This window comes from Bidens hawaiensis, unplaced genomic scaffold, assembly GCF_021521415.1.
Source record: "Bidens hawaiensis isolate Kalapana, Puna unplaced genomic scaffold, B.hawaiensis_p1.1 tig00023426_1, whole genome shotgun sequence".
In the NCBI taxonomy this organism is placed as follows: Eukaryota; Viridiplantae; Streptophyta; class Magnoliopsida; order Asterales; family Asteraceae; genus Bidens; species Bidens hawaiensis.
This window is the reverse complement of record NW_027493681.1, coordinates 134014-155238: the sequence shown is the minus strand read 5'-3', so window position 1 is coordinate 155238 and position 21225 is coordinate 134014. Positions and strand designations below refer to the sequence as shown.

The 21225-nt window shown below is 43.0% G+C and overlaps 4 protein-coding genes and 1 pseudogene across 4 annotated transcripts; all 5 read right to left on the bottom strand.

The window, feature by feature from the left end:
- Window positions 1-2048: 2048 nt before the first annotated feature.
- LOC143567551 (secreted RxLR effector protein 161 pseudogene) lies at window positions 2049-2720 on the bottom strand (annotated as a pseudogene).
- Window positions 2721-5216: 2496 nt separating this feature from the next.
- Window positions 5217-6155, bottom strand: LOC143567550 (uncharacterized). Its single transcript, XM_077053944.1, has 2 exons — window positions 5766-6155; window positions 5217-5627 (listed from the first exon to the last, which is right to left on the bottom strand). The coding sequence occupies exons 1-2, from the start codon at window positions 6153-6155 to the stop codon at window positions 5217-5219; spliced, it is 801 nt and encodes a 266-aa protein (XP_076910059.1).
- A 1142-nt stretch (window positions 6156-7297) lies between these two features.
- On the bottom strand, window positions 7298-7681 carry LOC143567549 (uncharacterized). Its single transcript, XM_077053943.1, has one exon. The coding sequence runs from the start codon at window positions 7679-7681 to the stop codon at window positions 7298-7300; it is 384 nt and encodes a 127-aa protein (XP_076910058.1).
- A 34-nt stretch (window positions 7682-7715) lies between these two features.
- On the bottom strand, window positions 7716-8987 carry LOC143567548 (uncharacterized). Its single transcript, XM_077053942.1, has one exon. The coding sequence runs from the start codon at window positions 8985-8987 to the stop codon at window positions 7716-7718; it is 1272 nt and encodes a 423-aa protein (XP_076910057.1).
- A 79-nt stretch (window positions 8988-9066) lies between these two features.
- On the bottom strand, window positions 9067-9453 carry LOC143567547 (uncharacterized). The gene has a single exon (XM_077053941.1). The coding sequence runs from the start codon at window positions 9451-9453 to the stop codon at window positions 9067-9069; it is 387 nt and encodes a 128-aa protein (XP_076910056.1).
- Window positions 9454-21225: the final 11772 nt, after the last annotated feature.

Below are 21225 nucleotides of genomic sequence, written 5' to 3'. Positions count from 1 at the left end.
GATATTTTATTTTCATATATATATATATATATATATATATATATATATATATATATATATATATTTATATCTATCTATATATATATAGTATTATCATTTTTAGTACGTGCTATTATCAACTATATTATAGTTGAACTTTGATTTCATTTTATATTGCCTCATACAAATGTAGTCTAGAGCTGAGGGTCTCCCTGAAAGCCACCTCTCTATCCTGTTGGATAGAGGTACGGTGTGCCTACATCCACCCTCCCCAGACCCTACTTATAGCTTGACTATTTGTGGGACTCCACTGGGTATGATTGATTGATTGATTGCTTTGGTGTTTGTAACCTTGTTTCCTTTTATTGGGCAGAGATGAGTTTGAAGGAGGTTCTGCTGAAGTGCCCTCTAAAGGCAGCTGCTTTCGTTCCAGTTCCCGTGACTCCTCCAGCCAGTTCCAAGACCGAATCAGCTTCTTCAGGCCGGTCCGCTCCAACTTCTATTGTTGAAACATCTAACACTCCTAAGCGCAAAAACCCATTGGTCGATGTCTTCGATGCTTCGATGAAGCATCGTCTGAGGAGATCCAAGCGCCCCTATATGGGTCAGTCGTCTTCATCTCGCCCGGCGACCTCTTTTGCAGCCATTGTTGATTTGGATGGTAATTTCGAATTTTCGGTCGTTTCTCCTGCTGACATGCGTGGCCGTACTGAATCTGGTCCGGCTTCGTTCGGCCATCCAGATAAGCGTCCTGAGGGATCTATTCTTGCTCCTCTGAATCTGTCCGGTCCCAACACAAATGGACCGGACCACGATGCCGTGTTTGTTCCCCAATGGAGCTTGAGGGCCGGGGCCTCTGTCATGACGCCCGAGCAGACACACGATTTCCTCACGGGGGCTATCCCTCCTGTTGATTCGGCCCATATCCGTGCCTTGAACCAAAACAAGCTGGTTGCTGACCTTGGGAGTCACCTTTATCGATCTTTGGCCCTTAGTGCGGCAGCTCATCAAATAGGGATTAACGACGATCAAGTGTTGCAACAGTTGCGAGAAGAAATTCGTAAGCTTGAACATTTGAACGAGAAAAACCAAGAAAAGATCCGGCGTCTGAGGCAGCAAGTCTTGTTGGCCCAAGAAGAAACCCTTGGTGTGCCCGGATTGCAAGCAGTCTGAAGAAAGCTCATGATGAAGCTGCTCGTCTTACTGCTGAACTGTCTAAAGCCCGGGCTGACCAGGAGAAGATCTTGGAGGTATGTACCCATTTTTTTTGCTACTGGAAAATTGCTTATCACTTTCTTTTTGTAACCCGATTGATAGATGGAAACTGATTTTAGGCGGGTGTGTGAGGAGAATGAGAGATTGAAAAGCGAGATCGAAGCGAGCCATGTTCACAAAGATCGGATGATCGGGGATTTCGAGAAGTGTGACAAGTTGGAGCAGGAGTGCAATGGTTTCAAGGCTGACCGGGAATGGATGGTGTCGGAAGGGTTCAAATTGGTTTATGGACGTGCCCGATCTTTCCAGGAGACTCGCTTAGTCCGGGATGCTATGAACCGGGTTGTCTTCTCTTCGGGGTACCAGAGTGGTCTGAGGGAGGGCTATGAATTTCATGCTAAGGATATACCCCTTGTTGGGGTGCCTACCTATTCCGAGACCATGGAATCGAAGGCCGAGGAAGCCTTTATCACCTACATCACTTACGAACCCCCGTTCCTAGAGCAACTTTCTGCTACCCCAGATGTATAAGTTTTGGTATTATCTTTTCTTAAGAACAATTACAAGACAAGGATCCTTAAATAGAGAAAACAAAAAAGTAAACAATATAAAGACATGATTAGGGGCATAATTAGAAGCAAGAAATAAGGAACAATATATGGTAAATATTATCCCACAATATGGTAAATATTATCCCATAATATTCCCCCTCAAGTTGGAGTGTGGAGGTTACAAACACCCAAATTTCCAAGTAACGTTTGCAACTGCTTCGATCCAAGTGCCTTGGTGAATAATTGGTCTGCTATCTGTTGTTTAGTGTTGATGTGAAATGGTTGAATCTCTTTTGATTCTACTCATTCACGAACAAAATAGCAATCCATTTCAACGTGTTTAGTACGTTCGTGGAAGACGGGATTGTTGGCAATGTGTTTGACCGCTAGGTTATCACAAAAGAGAGTCGTGGGTGCCGCTTGAACGGTGTCCAGATCCTTGAGAAGCCACCGCATCCAAATGATTTCGCTAACTGTAGTAGCCATGGCTCTATACTCAGCCTCTGCGGATGACCGTGATACGACAGATTGCTTCTTGGATTTCCAAGATACAGGGGCGCCTCCAAGGAGGAGGAGATATCCGGTCCTCGATCTTCTAGTAATAGGGCAACCAAGCCAATCTGAATCTGTGTACGCGACAATATTGCTTCCCCCTTTCTTGGGAAGTAAAATCCCCTGACCCGTCGTTGCTTTCAAATATCGAAGAACTCTTGTCGCTGCATCAAGATGGATTTGATGAGGGTCTGCCACGAACTGGCTTAGAAGACTGACAAAGTACGCAACGTCAGGACGTGTGGCTTGAAGATAGAGCAGTCGGCCAACAAGCCGACGATAATGACCTGCATCAACACGGACTTCTTCTTCCCCCTTATTCAACTTTAGATTTTGTTCTATAGGCATAGGACTGGGGCAACAACCAAGAATGCCAACGTCTTCAAGAATATCAAGTGTGTACTTTCTTTGACTGAGAACCATGCCTTCTTCTGTTCGAGTGACTTCGATCCCTAAAAAATATTTGAGACTTCCAAGGTCCTTGATGCTAAAGCGTTCATTTAAAAAAGACTTTGTTTCACTCATCTTGGTTGCATTATTGCCTACCAGAATCACATCATCTACGTAGATTAAGGCAGCAACATATGTTTCTCACTTTTTAAAAACGAACATAGAGTGATCTGCTTTGGACTATCTGAATCCGCCCTCAAGAAGAGTCGTAGTGAATTTGTGGTACCAATTTCTCGAGGCTTGCTTGAGGCCATACAAGGATTTTCTCAACCGACACACTTTGTTCCCCTTTTCTTTCTCAAAACCTTGTGGTATTTTCATATAAACTTCTTCATGTAAATCTCCATGGAGAAATGCATTGTTTACATCCAATTGGTGAACCAACCAATTTCTCTTGACTGCAACAGCAAAGATAGTTCGAACTGTGACCAACTTTGCAACAGGAGCAAAAGTGTCATGGAAGTCAATCCCTTCGATTTATGTAAAGCCTTTAGCGACCAAACGAGCCTTGTATCTTTCAATGTTTCCATTTGGTTTGTACTTGACCTTGTACACCCACTTGGAATCAATGGCTTTCTTTCCTTCAGGCAAGTCTTCAAGAGTCCATGTTCCATTCATTTCAAGGGCCTGTATCTCACGTCTCATAGCGGTCCTCCAATTTTCATTTTGCACGGCTTGATGAAATGTTTTTGGCTCATCGTTATTTTCGATGGCCGATAAAAAAACTTTGTGAGAATGTGAAAATTTATCATAAGAGACATAATGAGACATAGGATGTACAGTTGAGGAGCGTTGATCGGAGGTGGGTGGTGCGTGGTCGAGGGACGGTGGTAGCGTTACATCATACCCATCAAGGCGTTTGGATCTTATCCTTTCTCTTCTTTCCCTATTTACGGGTTCAGGACCCAATGGTTCGGCTTCATTTGTCTGTGAAGATTCTGGATTAACGGGTTCAGTAGACTCGGTTTCACTTGTTTCTGGTTCAGGACCCATCATTTCAGTAGGTTCGACATCAACCCCTTCTTCTCTCAGCTCGGTTACTTCTATGTGATCATCATCTCCAATATTGTCTGTAGTGGAATTAGACTCATCGTTTTTACCTGTTCCTTGTTTACAATCTTCATAATACCAAGGTGGGAAGCTAAAGATTCCATCATCTTTGTCTAAGTAGCAAGTTTCATTGGTTTTGTAAGGGAAAATATTTTCAAGAAATTTCACATCCCTTGAAAAGATGATCTTATTTTTCTGCGCATCAAAAACCTTGTAACCCTTTGTTCCCATAGGGTAGCCGAGGAACACCCCTGGCTTCTCCCTTTCTTCCAGTTTGTCCCCGTTTGTATCTGTGTTTATATAGTAGGAGAGACAACCGAATACCCTTAATAGATCAAAGTTTGGTTTTTCTTTATGCAATATTTCATATGGGGTTTTGTTGTTTATAACTTTGGATGGGAGACGATTGATGACATGAGCAGCAGTTAAAATGCATCCCCCCCAGAACCTCTTTGGTAGATTGGCCTCAAATCTAAGAGAACGGGCTGTCTCAAGAAGGTGTCGGTGCTTCCTTTCCACGACACCATTCTGTTGAGGCGTATGTGGGCAAGTGGTTTCAAGAAGGATACCACATTCGGTGTAAATTTTGGTCATACGGTTGGAGGTGAACTCCCCACCGTTATCACACCGAATACGTTTAATAGGTTTGGAAAATTGGGGTTTGACAAATTGATAAAAATAAATGAGACAATCGCTCGCCTCGCTTTTATGTTTTAAAAGGAACACCCAAACAGCCCGACTATAATCATCGACAATGGTAAGAAAAAATCTCGCCTGAGTATGCGAAGGTGTCCTATATTTCCCCCATATATCACAATGTAAAAGCTCAAAGCAATCCTCAGTTTTAATAGAACTAACAGGAAAGGGAAATCTTTTATGTTTAGCTTTAACACAAGAATCACAAAAGAACATACTAGGTTTTGAAGGAAATTCAATAAAATCAAAACGTGAAAGTTTGTCCAGCGATGCGTGTCCCAAGCGTCTGTGCCAAACATCCAGAGTCACCATCATAGCTTTTCTTTCACTACCTACCATATCCACCTCGTAAAGACCATTTCTGCACTCACCTGCTCCAATCAATCTCCTCGTGTTCAAGTCCTGTATGGTACAAAAGGTGGGGGAAAAGGTTACAGCACATTGTAAATCGTTTGTTAGGCGTCTAACAGATAAAAGGTTGCAAGTGAACTTGGGAACATGCAAAACATTCTTTATTTTCAAACCATTTGGCAAGGTGCATGTTCCTTTTCCTTTCACAGGAATTAAAGACCCATTTGGAATGGAAACAGGCATCTCATTTGATGCCTTCACTTGGTTGTCAAGCCATTCCCTTTTGTGTGTTATATGTACCGAAGCACCCGAGTCAATGAGCCACTTACCTTCGCGTTTAACTTTACCTGCGAAGTTGTCTGCCAATGGTGTTTATGTCGGTCCTTGGTTTCCGAACATGCTTAGGAATTGCTGGTATTGTTCGTTAGTCAACCCCGGTAACGGGCTTTCTTCGACACACGCCGCCTTGGGTTTTGTCTTCTCGGTTTTTGATTTCCCGGGCCACCATTCCGGATACCCTACAAGCTTGAAACAGCCATCACGCTTGTGCCCATATTTTCCATAAAAGTCACAATGATCTACTTTGTCGTTGTTGGGTTTCTTACTGGATTTGTGTATGAACCTGTTCTGTGGTGCAACAGACCCTTCTCGCTTCACGAAGGCTTGTAACGCAGCGGAGTCGGTGTTCGTTCCTTTGCCCGTGGACACAGCCCTTTGTTGCTCATCTTCTGAGACGAGGCGGAAAGCTTCTCCCAAAGAAGGGGTTGGTTTTATTGCAAGGATCTGTGTTTAAATGGTTGAAAATTCGTTGTCCAATCCAAGAAGGAATTCATACATCCTTTCTTTGTTACTGGAGTCGGTTAACCTTTTGCTCATGCCACACGTACAACCGGTACAAGAACATTTAGGAACGGAAAAAACAGTGCCGATTTCGTCCCACAGAGTTCTTAATCGAGTGTAGTACGCTGACACAGAGGATCCATCTTGCTTCGTCAAGGTCAAGAGCCGCTTTAGTTCGTATGCCCTAGGGGCGTTATCTTTCCCAAAACGTTCCTGCAGGTCCTTCCATATTTCTTCAGCAGAGTTTGCGTATCTTACGATATACCTAATCTCTTTATCCATGGCAGTGGTTAGCCATCCTCTGATCATGGCGTCACAACGAAGCCACAACATGTGGTTGTCATGTGTTGTCTCTGGTTTCTTCATGGTTCCATCGACGAATCCTATTTTGTTTTTCGCAAACAACAAAGTTTCCATCTCTTGAACCCAGTCTAGATAATTGTTATCATTGAGGGCCTCATTCACATGCATTTGCCTGGGAAAATCAGACGGATGCAGATAGTAGGGTGAGGTATGGTCAGCGCCTGGGTTGTTGATTGTTTTCTAGGTTTCTTCTTTGTTATTGGCCATGGGTATGATGATCGGTAGTTTTAGGGTTTGCAAATTTTGATTGAGCGTGTTAGAAACACCGCTCTGATACTATATAAGTTTTGGTATTATCTTTTCTTAAGAACAATTACAAGACAAGGATCCTTAAATAGAGAAAACAAAAAAGTAAACAATATAAAGACATGATTAGGGGCATAATTAGAAGCAAGAAATAAGGAACAATATATGGTAAATATTATCCCACAATATGGTAAATATTATCCCATAATAAGATGTGTCAGTGGACGAGATCCGGGCTGTGTCCTCCGTGGTTGACCTTCCTACCCCTTCCCCTCAGGGATGATTGCTGATGTGCCCGGATAGTAGCTTCTGGTGACGACCTCTTTTGTTTTTTATGTTTCTTATCTGCTGTTATTTGTAAGAATGTTTGCACTTATCAACCCTTGAAGGGTTTATGTGATGTAATCTCTATTTTCCCCCGTTAGGGGTTGGACTTTAATTTGTGATGAGAATGCTTTGGTAGTTTTATTGCTCGAATCGTGTTATGTTTGGTCATGCTTCGGACCTTGTTTGATCGCTTAATTTTATTCCACAGGATTTTTTGGTTAACCATGTATCCTATCGGCGAGGCCTTCCTCTAGTCTTTGGTGACGGAGGAGTGTTTTCTAGCTTTAATTGGCCATCGTCTCGGGGACCGATGCTTTAGGTTAGATAGTTTAGCTTTTTATAGAAAACATAGGGAACATTTCGCGTTTTTTCATTCTTTGTCATAGGCACGGAGCCATACTGCCTAATTCGATTGCAAGAATACTTTGTCATGGGCACGGAGCCACATTGCCTAAATAGGTTACAAAAAATAGAGTATCAATGATCCATTACATAGATTTCCTCTCGGGGATGTGATTATTGGATTGCCAAACGTTTGTGAGGGAGCGCTAAGCCGGTTGTCACAAAATGCTGTTGGATGGCTTTCCGAGCGCCCCTCTTCTTTCTTCCCCCAGTAGGGGTTTTTAGGCATAATATTTCCTCAATTGCATGGCCTTTTAGGTACGGGGTACTTCCTCTCACGTGTGGTATGCCAGCTTGTAGGCCCTTTTGTCTCCAGCCCAGATGACTTGATAGGGTCCTTCCCATCGAGGTCCCAGTTTCCTTTGGCGCTCCTGCCTACTTGCCTCGTTTTCCCGGAGCACTAAATCTCCAACCTTGAATTTGACCTCTCTCACCCTTGAGTTGTAATACTTCTCCATCGTCTTCTTATACTCGATTTCTCGTCGTGCAGCAGCTTCGCTTCTTTCCTCAGCAAAGTTCAAATTTAGCCTAAGATCGCTTTCATTTTCGTTCTCAGTCAAACGTGTCCGGTTGGTTGGGACATTGATCTCTACAGGTATCATCGCCTCGGTACCGTAAGTCAGGCTGAAAGGCGTTTCCCTGTGGCTGACTTTAGGCATGGTCCGGTGAGCCCAGAGGACGTGTGGTAGCTCTTCAACCCAAGATCCCTGTCCTCTTCCTAAACGGTTGGCAATGCCTTCCACTATACTTCGATTCGCTCGTTCCACCTGGCCGTTCGCCTGGAGATGTGCCCGTCCTCTTCCTAAACGGTAGGAATTTAGCCTTTCCTGATCCTTCCGGGAAAGGCCCCACGATATCAATACCCCAATTTCGGAAAGGCCAAGAGGAGCTAACCGGTATGAGGTTGAGCTTGGGTTTTCTGGTCATCGGAGCGTAAATCTGGCAGCTATCGCACTTCCGTATTTCCCGAAGAGCACTTAAAAACATGGAAGGCCAGTAGTATCTGGCTCGCATGGCCCGGGCTGCCAGCATCTTGGCTCCCATATGCATCCCACATATACCCTCGTGGATCTCACGTATGATGTATTTAGCTTCCTCATAGTCGATGCATTTCAGTGAAGGGCCTAAATAGGACCTCCAGTAGAGAACCCCGTTGATGATCTCGTATTGAAGTGCCTTGATCCTCAATCGATGAGCCTCTTGCCGATCCTCGGGTAGTATTCCTGCCTGCAAATACCTGAGGATAGGAGTCATCCAGCTCCATCCAGGCGTTCCCACACTTGCGACCACTTTTTCCAGGATTGACGGCTGCTTGATAGTCTCTATTTTGACGTCCTTTGCGAGGTGATCAAAGGCTACGGACGCTAGCTTACTTAATGCGTCGGCCTTCTTGTTTTGTCCCCGGGAGATATGTATGACCTTCGCCTCTTCAAAACCTTGCAACAATTCCCTTGTTTTTTTCAGACATTCCACCATCTTGGGGTCTTTCACTTCGTAATCCCCGCTAATTTGATTCGCGACTAGTAAAGAATCCACGTGATCCTTGATGCGTCTCATCGGAATCTTCCTTGCGACCCTTAAGCCTGCTAAAAGAGCCTCGTATTCGGCTTCGTTGTTGGTGCTGGGGAAGTTTAGCCGCACAGCGTAAGTCAATTTAGTCCCCTCAAGGCTGATCAGTATCAAACCTGCCCCACTCCCATCCTCATTGGAGGCTCCGTCCGTATATAGGTTCCAGACCGGTTCTTTTTGGTTTTCCAGGCTTTCGGCGTTTTCCTGAGGTGCGGTTTTCATGTTCTTATGGTCTTTCTCCCGAAGTGGAGATCTCGCATCTTCCGTCGGCGGGGCCTCGGTGAGGAAATCAGCAATTACTTGCCCCTTGAAAGCTGCCTGAGGTTTGTATTCAATGGTGTACTCCCCGAGCTCTATAGCCCACTTGGCCAACCTCCCGGATATCTCGGGTTTCATCAATATCCGTTGGAGGAGCTTATTGGTTAGAACTTGGACTTCATGGGCTTGGAAGTACCTCCTCAACTTTCTCGCCGTGCTAAAGACAGTACAAGCTTTTCGATCGGGAATACCTTTCTTCCGGGCCTTTAAGTGTCCGGCTCACAAAGTATATGGGGATCTGAGCTTCTTTCCTCTCCACCATGAGTGTCGAGCTGACTGTTTTATCGGTACATGAGAGGTAGAGAGTCAGAATCTCCCCTGGCCGGGGTGAGGTGATCAACGGAAGCTTGCATAGGTGCGCCTTTAATTCCCGAAAGGCGTCATCTGCCTCGGTGTCCCAACAGAACTTATTCTTCTTCATGCATCTTCTTAGGACTGCCATGAAAGGAAGCGTTCTTTCGGTGATCTTCGAGAGAAATCGATTGAGAGCCACTAACCTCCCGTTCAGCCTTTGCACTTCCTTGATGTTCCTGGGTGCCTCCATTTGGACCAGCGCTTCTACCTTTTCGGGGTTAGCTCAAAACCCCTCCTTGGTGATCAATACTCCCAGAAATTTTCCCTCCTCGACCCCGAACAAGCATTTTCCAGGGTTTAGTTTCATGTTAGCTTGCCGGAGGGTGTTAAAGGTTTCTCGAATGTCGTCATGCATACTTTCTTTAAATGTACTTTTGATAACTAGGTCATCTACGTAGATCTCTACGTTCCTTTCTTTTCGCTGATCTAATAAACGGTCCATGAACCGTTGATACGTGGCTCCAACGCTCTTTAGGCCGAAAGGCATCTTGGTGTAGCAGAAAGTTCCCTCGTTGGTATAGAATGCAGTTTTCTCTTCATCTTGGGGGTTCATTTGGATTTGATGGTACCCCTTGCATGCATCCAGAAAGCATCGAAGGGGGTACTGGACGAGGGATTCGATTTTCTTCTCTATTTCTTGCAGAGGATAGGAATCTTTTGGGAAAGCTTTGTTTAGGTCCTTGAAATCGATGCACATGCGCCGACTATTATCGGACTTGGCAATCATCACGGGGTTTGAGATCCACCGGGAATATTTGACCGCCCGGACAATCCCAGCTTGCACGAGTTTCGTGGTTTCTTCCCGGATAGCCTGGCTTTTCTGCAGGCCTAAACTCCTCATTTTCTGTTTGACGGGCTCCATCCAGTGGAACTCGTCGAGGGTATGTTGTATCAAATTTCGCGGGACCCCGGTCATGTCTTTGTGAGTCCAAGCGAACAAATCCGAGTTACGTAGCAGTACCTCCTTTAGTCCTGCTTTTCCCTTGTCAGAAAGTTGCGATCCTATCCTCACTGTTTGATCCGCACTCTTCCACTCCCCTCTTTCCCTGAGCTCCCCTGCCGACACTAGCCACTATCTCCGTGGATGAACGGACAGTGGCTATCCCGTTTGGGGTAGGGAACTTCATGTACCCATGGATAGTGGACGGGACTGCTCTGAGTGCCTTCATGCATGGCCTGCCTAGGATGACGTTATATTTTGATGGAGCCTAGACCACGGAGAAACGTAGGCACACCGTTCGGGTTTTGTCCTCGTCTTGGAGGGTGAATGGTAGGTTGAGAGATCCCAACGGTTCCACCACTTCCCCCGAGAATCCCATTAACGGACATATGTCTTCTTCCATCCTCTCTTGGGTTTCCTTTTGCAGCCTCATGAAACAGTGTTCATACATCACCTCCACTCCGCTTCCTCCATCTACATGTGTAACACCGTGTCTTTTACATCTTTAATTTAAGCCTAAATATGCTAACTTAGAAAGTATAGGGACTAAAAAGGTAAAATCTAAAAATCTTGTTCCACTGCGGTACGCGACGGAGTAGCAATCAACCCATCGCGTAACGCGATGGGCTTGCTGAGTCAGTGGACACGTGTCCAACGACGTGTCAATACGTGGCACGTTGTGACAGGCCATGTGTCACCACCGCATAAGGCGGCGTAATATTACGGCGCCGTGGTACGCGACGGGTCCCAAGGAACCCATCGCGTACCGCGATGGGGACCAATTTTTGCTATAAAAGGGGGGTGAAGGGCATGAACCCCATTCATCCCAAACACACCTCTCTTTACACACACATAGCATTGGAAAGCGTGCCCTATCGCCGTGACAAGCCGACATGCTGTTTTCTCGAAGTTCGTGCAAGAAACGAAGTCATAACCGAGTAGCAATCACATAAGCGAGTAGATCAAGATCCTGCCTTATCTTAATATCATTCTAAGTATCCGAACTAAGGTAGGAGTTATGTTTGAGTTATTTAAATTATAGCTTAGACTATCAATCGAGGCTATGGCCTTTAACCTTGATCGTATTTTACAAACATTCATTCACAATCATATTTTCATAAACGTTACTTCATGATGAAGTAATGTTAAAAAAAAGATATATTTTGACGGGCATGTAGTAACTGGAAGGGGGATAGCACTAGTAGTAAGTTTCTTGCCTAAGGAAAAGTAATTCGTTCAAATCCCAATCAACCGAGGGACCCGTTTACTTACCTGGAGAAACTTACCAACGTGTTAGAACCTATTAGGCCAAAGCATGCTATATCAAACGTCACATAAAACCAAGTGTTTTCATTCACAATCAAAGATAAACGATTTCAAGGTTAAGCTTACAATCATAGCTTATCATTCAAAACATTTATACAAACCTATTTATGTCTAGGTTAAGTATCAATCCCAATCAATCAATCAGTCAAGGTTTACAACACCGATGGTACAGGTGAATACGTTAACCTTTTTCAATCAGTCAAATATATTTATACTCAATGAAACGAACGGGTGTTTGTCTTAACGAGTCAATCAATGTTTACTTGAGGTCTTGTGATCTCTAAAACGTTATAATACAAAGTAGAGAATAAAAACAACTCAGACCGAATACGCATGTGTCTGGATCCAAACATAACCGTTCAGCCTAAATCATTCCAGGGCTACGTGGCCGTGGGCTAATGGTCCTAACTAGTCTCCCGATAAGGGCTACGTGGCTCGAGAACAATTGTGTGTGTAGGGCAATGGTACATAGACCATAAGTAGAAATGCTTCTGCTGAGTTTGTAGAGAAAACTATATTTGTATTGTAATGTCATTCAAAAAATTTTATTGAGTCATACGTGTTCACCAGCATATAGCTGACGTATTTTTCCAACTCATTGCAGGTAATTAAGCATAAGTAGCATTAACAAGGATTGGAGTCATAAAGAAGATAGAAGCGCATATCGGATGGCTCCGTTTTTGATAACTATTAATCCTTGTAATATGAACGTATATTTTGTAAACTAATACTCGGGTACTCAATTCCCGAGTAAATTTTTCAATGTACATTAATATTGTATTCAAACCTAAGTCTTCCGCTAAAATTAACCCAATACTCTGATATATTTACAAAATAAGTACCAACTTGTGGTCACACGCCTAGGCCCTAAGTCGGGGTGTGACAGGTTGGTATCAGAGCCATCGGTTTCAGCGAATTAGGAATTTAAACGTTAGTACCTAAGCTTTAACCATTATTATTATTGTTATTATTATTCGTAGGGATAAGATAGGATCGGTAAACCTCATATCCCTAATCTAACTAAAGTGCAGATGTCTTATACTAACTACTTTGGTCATAGACACCGAGTAGCCATTCGATCAACACCGACAATCATTCACGAACTTTCCGATATGGAGAGTAGCAATAGTTATAATGCTAGCTTTTTCAATCACAATCAACCAATCAATCAGGTGTTACCATATGGGGTCAACCGGTGTATCTCCTAGGCAGTCAGCAATGCCCAATCGAAATTTCCGATAATACCGAGGACAACATTCCCCAGTACTATCCCTCCGACATCCCAACATACCATCCTTCCGAGGAACAGGAGATACAGAGTAAAATCAAGCAGGAAACCGAATCAGAATCATCAAGCTGGATGAATTGTCACTCTGATCAAAGGAGATGGCAATTTGGATCACCACCAATGAATTATCAATACCAGATCCCACCAACCATTGCTAAACCAAGTCGGAAACCAAAAATGAGGGTTACAATGCCCCATGAAAATATAACTTTTCAAGCATCAATCAAGAACCCTTATGAATCCGACGAGGATCCTGAAGAAGAGGAGGATCCCGAAGAAGAGGAGAATGAGAATCCCGATTTTCCTCCATACTTAGGACCAAGACCATCAATCTCCCAACAAGAAAAGGAGATTCGAGAAGAGGCATATCTCATCGAGGAGTTTTATACTAACAATATTCCCGATGAAGAAATGGATGCATACGTTGCTAATCCAAATCTTTACCCAAGGGAAAATGCTTATCTCTTCCCAGCCGCGTCTGCACCAACGAGATATCCGAACCTACCAAATTCGGTGATGGACGAGCTGAGGAATGAGAAAATTGACAAAAAGAAAATAGAGAGAAAGATTGTCAAGAAATGTGACAAGATGAAGAATCTTGTTACAAAATGGATTAAGGATTAAGAAACGTAGTTGTGTACTGTTGTAGTTATTGTAATCTTTTCTTCATGTAATATAAATAATGTAATATAAAACGTGTCTTTTATTCATGTAACAGCATGTCTAAAGCAAACTGTAAACAAGAAACTCAATTGAACAATAAAGGAAATACCGTTTAGGAAATCATGCAAGAAAAAGCGACTGCGGAAAATATACAAGCCATACAACAAAACTATGTGCTTGGTATCCGCGATCTGATAAAAGAGGCTGTGAGTCCAATTTATGAAATATTGAAAAATGATCCAAGTAGAACCGCCTCACAATCGAACAAAAGAGCGAGCCGAAGTGAAACCGTTAATTCAAAAAGAGAATCAAAGAAATAATCTAAGAAAGAATCGGAAAAGAAAGAGAGTAAGAAAAAGGAAACTGAAAGAAAGAAAGAAAGAAGCGAGCGATGAAAGCTCGACTGCTGAAAACAACCTACGTGAGAAAACAAAGAAACTAAAGATACACGAAGGTTGTGATTTTAAAGTGTTTAAAGTCTATAATCCCAAATAATTTCACGGGGATAAAGGTGTAATAAATACCCTCCGCTGGTTGGAGGAGTTGGAATCAATCGTATTAATAAGCAAGTGTATCGAGAGGGAAAAGGTTCAATATACCTCCCAGATGTTCAAAGGGGAGGCATTGGAGTGGTGGAATACCCTAATTGGAATTAAGGGTAGAGACAACCTATACAACTTGGATTGGGAAACGTTTAAGGCTATAATATTGAAGAAGTTTTGCCCGATAAATGAAATGGACCAGATTCAGACTAAGCTTTGGAACCACAAGGTTGCGGGAACCAATCTCAAGGAATACAACACCAAGTTCCTTGAATACTGTAGAATCGTGCCTCATCTGGTTACTCCCGAAATCAACAAAGTAACACGCTATATCTACGGATTACCAATCGAGATCCGTGATTTAGTTCGTTCACATATGCCGTCTTCAACGGAATCGGCCATGGAGTTGGCCGGATATTTGATGGACGGGATGTTAAGGAAACGAGATGAGAGTAAGAAAGATGATGGCAAGACGCCAGTTGGAGGAAAAGTGAGGAAAACCGAAAAGAAGAGGGAAGGGGCGTTTGTGTATAGTCGCCCTGTATGTAAGTCATGTGGAAGGAGACACTTCGGAAGATGTCTTCGGCCAAACAACCTGGCCACATGTAATTTCTGTAAGAGACCTGGTCACGTGGAAGCCGACTGCACAAGAAAAACGGTAGAATGTTTCGTATGTGGTGATAAGGGACATTATAGCAACGAATGTTCGAAAAAGAAGAAACCAACGACGGTGACAGTTGGTGCAAGTGGCAGTGGTGTGAAGACCGATGCCAAGAAAGGAAACGCTCGTGTCTTTATGCTAGATACCCAGAAGGCAGCAGATATACCGGACGTGATCACTAGTACGTTTCCTATAAATAATGTTTATGCTAGAATATTATTTGACTCGGGTGCAAACAAAAGTTTCATAGATTATAAATTTTGTAGTCTATTAAATGAGCCCTTAGTTAAACTAGATAAACATTATGAGGTAGAAACTGTTGATGGGAATGTAAGTGGAATAACCGAGGCTTTAGAGAATGCTACAATATCTTTAGCCAGTCACGTCATACCTGTACGATTGCTACCCATGACATTAGCAGGTTTTGATGTAGTTTTAGGTATGGACTGGTTATCGTTTAATCAGGCCCGTATCTTATGTAACGATAGAGCCATTGATATCCGAACGTCTAACAATAAAACCATTCGTATAACTGGAGACAAAGAAGTAGGAAAGGTAGGAATCATTTCCAAGATTAAAGCAAGTCATTGCATAGGTAAGGGATGCCTTGCATTCATGGCCTATGTAACCAAAGAACCTGAACCAAAGAAGATGGAGGAAGTGCCTTTCGTGTCTGAATTCCATTATGTATTTCCTAACGAACTACCAGGAGCCCCGCCTGATAGAGAAGTAGAATTCAAGATTGCCCTCATGCCAGGAACATCACCAATAGCCAAATCACCTTATCGTCTAGCACCTACGGAAATGAAAGAATTGAAGAAGCAGTTAGATGAACTTTTAGAGAAAGGATTAATACATCCAAGTTCATCACCGTGGGGAGCTCCAATTCTGTTTGTGAAGAAGAAGGACGAGTCGATGAGAATGTGTATAGATTATAGAGAGCTAAACAAGGTTACGATTAAGAATAAATACCCATTACCAAGAATTGACGACTTGTTCGATCAACTCCAAGGAGCAAATTATTTCTCTAAGATTGATCTTAAATCGGGTTACCATCAGTTAAAGGTACAAGAGGAAGATATACCTAAAACCGCCTTTAGAACCCGATACGGACATTATGAGTTCACCGTAATGCCTTTCAGACTCACTAATGCTCCAGCAGCTTTCATGGACATGATGAATCGGATTTGCAAGCCATACTTGGACAAGTTTGTTATCGTTTTCATTGACGACATTCTTGTTTATTCAAAGTCCAAAGACGATCATCAAATTCATCTTAAGATCATACTTGAAACCCTATGAAACGAGAAATTGTACGCCAAATTCTCTAAGTGTGAATTCTGGTTGTCCGAAGTGCAATTTCTTGGTCATGTCATAAATGAAAAGGGTATTCAAGTAGACCCAGGAAAAATCAAAGCTATAACCAAGTGGGAGAAACCCAAGACACCGACTCAAGTTCGAAGTTTTCTAGGCTTAGCCGGTTATTACCGAAGATTTATTCAAGACTTTTCCTGAATAGCTGTCCCATTAACTTCACTCACAAGAAAGTCAATTAAGTTTGAATGGGACCGAAGCAAGAGGAAGCATTCGAAACACTTAAACAAAAGTTAACCAATGCACCTATTCTTTCCTTGCCAGAAGGATTGGAAAACTTTACCATATATTGTGATGCTTCGCACATGGGAATGGGATGTGTTTTAATGCAAGGAAAGAAAGTAATTGCTTATGCTTCAAGACAATTAAAAGTTCATGAAAAGAATTACACCACACATGATCTTGAATTGGGCGCTATAATTTTCGCACTAAAGTTATGGCGACATTACTTGTATGGTGTAAAGTTCACGGTATACACTGATCACAAAAGTTTGAAGTATATATTTGATCAAAAAGAACTAAATATGAGACAAAGACGTTGGATGGAAACGCTCAATGATTACGACTGTGAGATCGTATATTATGAAGAAAAAGCCAATGTTGTGGCTGACGCCGTAAGTAGGAAAGAACATGAAAAGCCAAAGAGAGTTCGAGCACTTAGATTAGAACTCAAAGTTGATTTAGCTTGTCAAATTAAAGATGCTCAGAAGTTAGCATTGGAAGAAGGAAATATTAAAGCCGAGAAAGAGAATGGTACTATTGACCAACTAACTAAAGGAAGTGATGAAATCCTTAGACTCGGTACAAGGATTTGGGTACCGATGGTTGGAAATCTAAGAAATAAGATTCTCGAGGAAGCACACAAGTCAAAATACATGATGCATCCGGGAAGCGACAAGATGTATCACAATTTAAAAGATGATTATTGGTGGATCGGTATGAAGAAAGATATTGCACTATATGTAGCCAAATGCCTAACGTGTTCCAAAGTGAATGCCGAACACCAAAAGCCGTTAGGACTGCTTCAACAACCAGAAATACCAATTTGGAAGTGGGATATGATAACTATGGATTTCATTATGAAGTTACCGAAAACTTCACGCCAAAATGATGAAATCTGGGTTATTGTAGATAGACTTACGAAGTCTGCTCATTTTATTCCAATACAAGAAACATTTAGTATGGATATGTTAGCATACTTATATGTCGAAAACATAGTATCCTTACATGGTGTGCCACTATCCATCATTTCTGATAGAGATAGTCGATTCACTTCAAATTTTTGGTCAAGCTTTCAAAAGGCTATGGGGACTCGACTAAACCTAAGTACTGCTTACCATCCCCAAACTGATGGCCAAAGTGAACGTACAACCTAAGTACTGCTTATGGATCTAGGAGGAAGTTGGGATACCGATCTTGCCTTGATGGAATTCTCGTACAACAACAGTTATCAAACGAGTATCCAAGCAGCACCATTTGAAGCATTGTATGGACGTAAGTGTAGAACACCTGTGTGTTGGTCAGAAACGGGTGATGCTCAGTTTTCAGGACCTGAGATTGTTCAAAGGACTACCGATCAAGTAATACAAATCCGTGAACGATTGAAAACAGCAAGGGATAGGCAAAAGAGTTATGCGGACATTCACCGCAAGCCATTAGAGTTCAAATAAGGCGACAAAGTGTTATTGAAAGTATCACCTTGGAAAGGTGTGGTAAGATTTGGAAAGAAAGGAAAATTAAGTCCATGCATTGTTGGACCATTCAAAATACTCGAAAGAATTGGACCAGTTGCTTACCGACTGGAATTACCTGAAGAAATGAAAGGTATTCACGACGTGTTTCACGTATCCAATCCTCGCAAGTGTTTAGCCGACGAAACTCTTGCTATGCCATTAAAAGATGTCAAGATCAACGAAAAACTTAAGTTTGTAGAACAACCGATTCAAATAGAAGATAGCATGATCAAGTTTCTCAAACATAAGCATCTTAAGCTCGTGAAAGTCAAATGGGATTCAAGACGAGGACCCGAGTATACATGGGAGCTCGAGTCAGAGATGAGGAAAAAGTATCCCAATATATTCCAATAAATCTCGAGGACGAGATTATTCAAAACATGGGGAGGATGTAACACCGTGTCTTTTACCTCTTTAATTTAAGCCTAAATATGCTAACTTAGAAAGTATAGGGACTAAAAAGGTAAAATCTAAAAATCTTGTTCCACCGCGGTACGCGACGGAGTAGCAATCAACCCATCGCGTAACGCGATGGGCTTGCTGAGTCAGTGGACACGTGTCCAACGACGTGTCAAGACGTGGCACGTTGTGACATGCCACGTGTCACCACCGCATAAGGCGGCGTAATATTACGGCGCCGTGGTACGCGACGGGTCTCAAGGAACCCATCGCGTACCGCGATGGGGACCAATTTTTGCTATAAAAGGGGGGTGATGGGCATGAACCCCATTCATCCCAAACACACCTCTCTTTACACACACGTAGCATTGGAAAGTGTGCCCTATCGCCGTGACAAGCCGACATGCTGTTTTCTCGAAGTTCGTGCAAGAAACGAAGTCATAACCGAGTAGCAATCACATAAGCGAGTAGATCAAGATCCTGCCTTATCTTAATATCATTCTAAGTATCCGAACTAAGGTAGGAGTTATGTTTGAGTTATTTAAATTATAGCTTAGACTATCAATCGAGGCTATGGCCTTTAACCTTGATCGTATTTTACAAACATTCATTCACAATCATATTTTCATAAACGTTACTTCATGATGAAGTAATGTTAAAAAAAGATATATTTTGACGGGCATGTAGTAACTGGAAGGGGGATAGCACTAGTAGTAAGTTTCTTGCCTAAGGAAAAGTAATTCGTACAAATCCCAGTCAACCGAGGGACCCGTTTACTTACCTGGAGAAACTTACCAACGTGTTAGAACCTATTAGGCCAAAACATGCTATATCAAACGTCACATAAAACCAAGTGTTTTCATTCACAATCAAAGATAAACGATTTCAAGGTTAAGCTTACAATCATAGCTTATCATTCAAAACATTTATACAAACCTATTTATGTATAGGTTAAGTATCAATCCCAATCAATCAATCAGTCAAGGTTTACAACACCGACGGTACAGGTGAATACGTTAACCTTTTTCAATCAGTCAAATATATTTATACTCAATGAAACGAACGGGTGTTTGTCTTAACGAGTCAATCAATGTTTACATGAGATCTTGTGATCTCTAAAACGTTATAATACAAAGTAGAGAATAAAAACAACTCAGACCGAATACGCATGTGTCTGGATCCAAACATAACCGTTCAGCCTAAATCATTCCAGGGCTACGTGGCCGTGGGCTAATGGTCATAACTAGTCTCCCGGTAAGGGCTACGTGGCTCGAGAACAATTGTGTGTGTAGGGCAATGGTACATAGACCATAAGTAGAAATGCTTCTGCTGAGTTTGTAGAGAAAACTATATTTGTATTGTAATGTCATTCAAAACATTTTATTGAGTCATACGTGTTCACCAGCATATAGCTGACGTATTTTTCCAACCCATTGCAGGTAATTAAGCATAAGTAGCATTAACAAGGATTGGAGTCATAAAGAAGATAGAAGCGCATATCGGATGGCTCCGTTTTTGATAACTATTAATCCTTGTAATATGAACGTATATTTTGTAAACTAATACTCGGGTACTCAATTCCCGAGTAAATTTTTCAATGTACATTAATAGTGTATTCAAACCTAAGTCTTCCGCTAAAATTAACCCAATACTCTGATATATTTACAAAACAGGTATGAACTTGTGGTCACACGCCTAGGCCCTAAGTCGGGGTGTGACAACATGTACTCGGGCAACCCTGTGTCCCGCCACACTGGCCGATATGTTTAGAGGCATCTCCCTTTCCTCCTCCTCGGTTATGCCCGGGAAATGTACATCTGCCTTCATCCATGCCGTGCTTATCGGGGGAAAACCTCTTTTTATGACTTTCGGGACTCTTCCCGGGTTCCCTTCCCCCTCATCCCTTCTTCGTATCATGTCTACGAAATGTCTGTCTTCATCCTCCTCTTTCACCTTGGAAGGAGATTCCTTGCCCGGCAGAGGTAACTGCCCGGTTCTCAGGGCGGGTTCCCATAACCTCTTCAGCTGGACACAATTTTTGGTGGTATGGCCTGCGCTCTTGTGATAGTTGCAATATCCCGTGGGGTTGGGCTTGTATGCCTGTTTAAACGAACTGGTGGCCTCGGCCAGGTATCTGGTTTAGTCAGTTGCCAGCACATCTTCTCCCCCTGTGGAAGGCTTTTCCAGGTAGGGGGCCGGTATCTCCCTCCTTCAGGTCTGATGCTGGGAAACCGGGGTGGGTGGTACGTGGTAGAGGGTACGTATCTGGAATGGCCCACCGGGGGTCGGTAGGGAGTGAAACGAGCCCTTTCAAATGGTGCTCGCATTTTGCCAGGGCCGGGACTCCCGAGGCTCTTACCTCCGGTTGGCTTAGGGGTCCCCTTCTTCGTTTCCCATTCTCGTAGCTTAGATCTAGTGTCCTTCCCTCTCACGAAGGCCCGTACCCGGTCCATCAGTTGGTCGAAGGTGGTGGGAAAATGTGAGCTGGGAGAATCTCACGCCATTTATGAATCCGCTTATTTTCATGACCTCTGGAACACCCTTGATGTTCATGCTTTTGGCTACATATCTTTCCATGAACTGCTCCACCTTTTCCTCATCCCTACTTCAGATATGCAGAATTTCGTTGGGATTCTTCATGGCTTTCCTTTGCTGACTGAAATTTCGCAAGAACTTTCCCCTCAGCTCTTCGTAGCTATCTATACTCCTTGGTTCCAGACTGTCAAACCATACCCGTGCTCCTCCGGTTAGAGTTTGAGGAAACATCAAACACCAAGCAGGCATGGACCACCCGCTGACCATTCCCGCTTCCCGGAAAGCGTGGAGGTGGTCTTTAGGGTCTTGTGTCCCATCGTATTTATCTACCGTGGAGGGGTACCGCAACTTGGGCAGTAGGGTGGCCTCAGCTATCCGCCGAGTGAATTTTGACACGTCGGAGGTATCTGAAGGCCGGTATGAGGTATCCAGGGTGTCCGGTACGGACTTTTCTTTACTTTTTACCGAGGAGAGAAGCGTGACTAGGGATTCCAGGAGAGC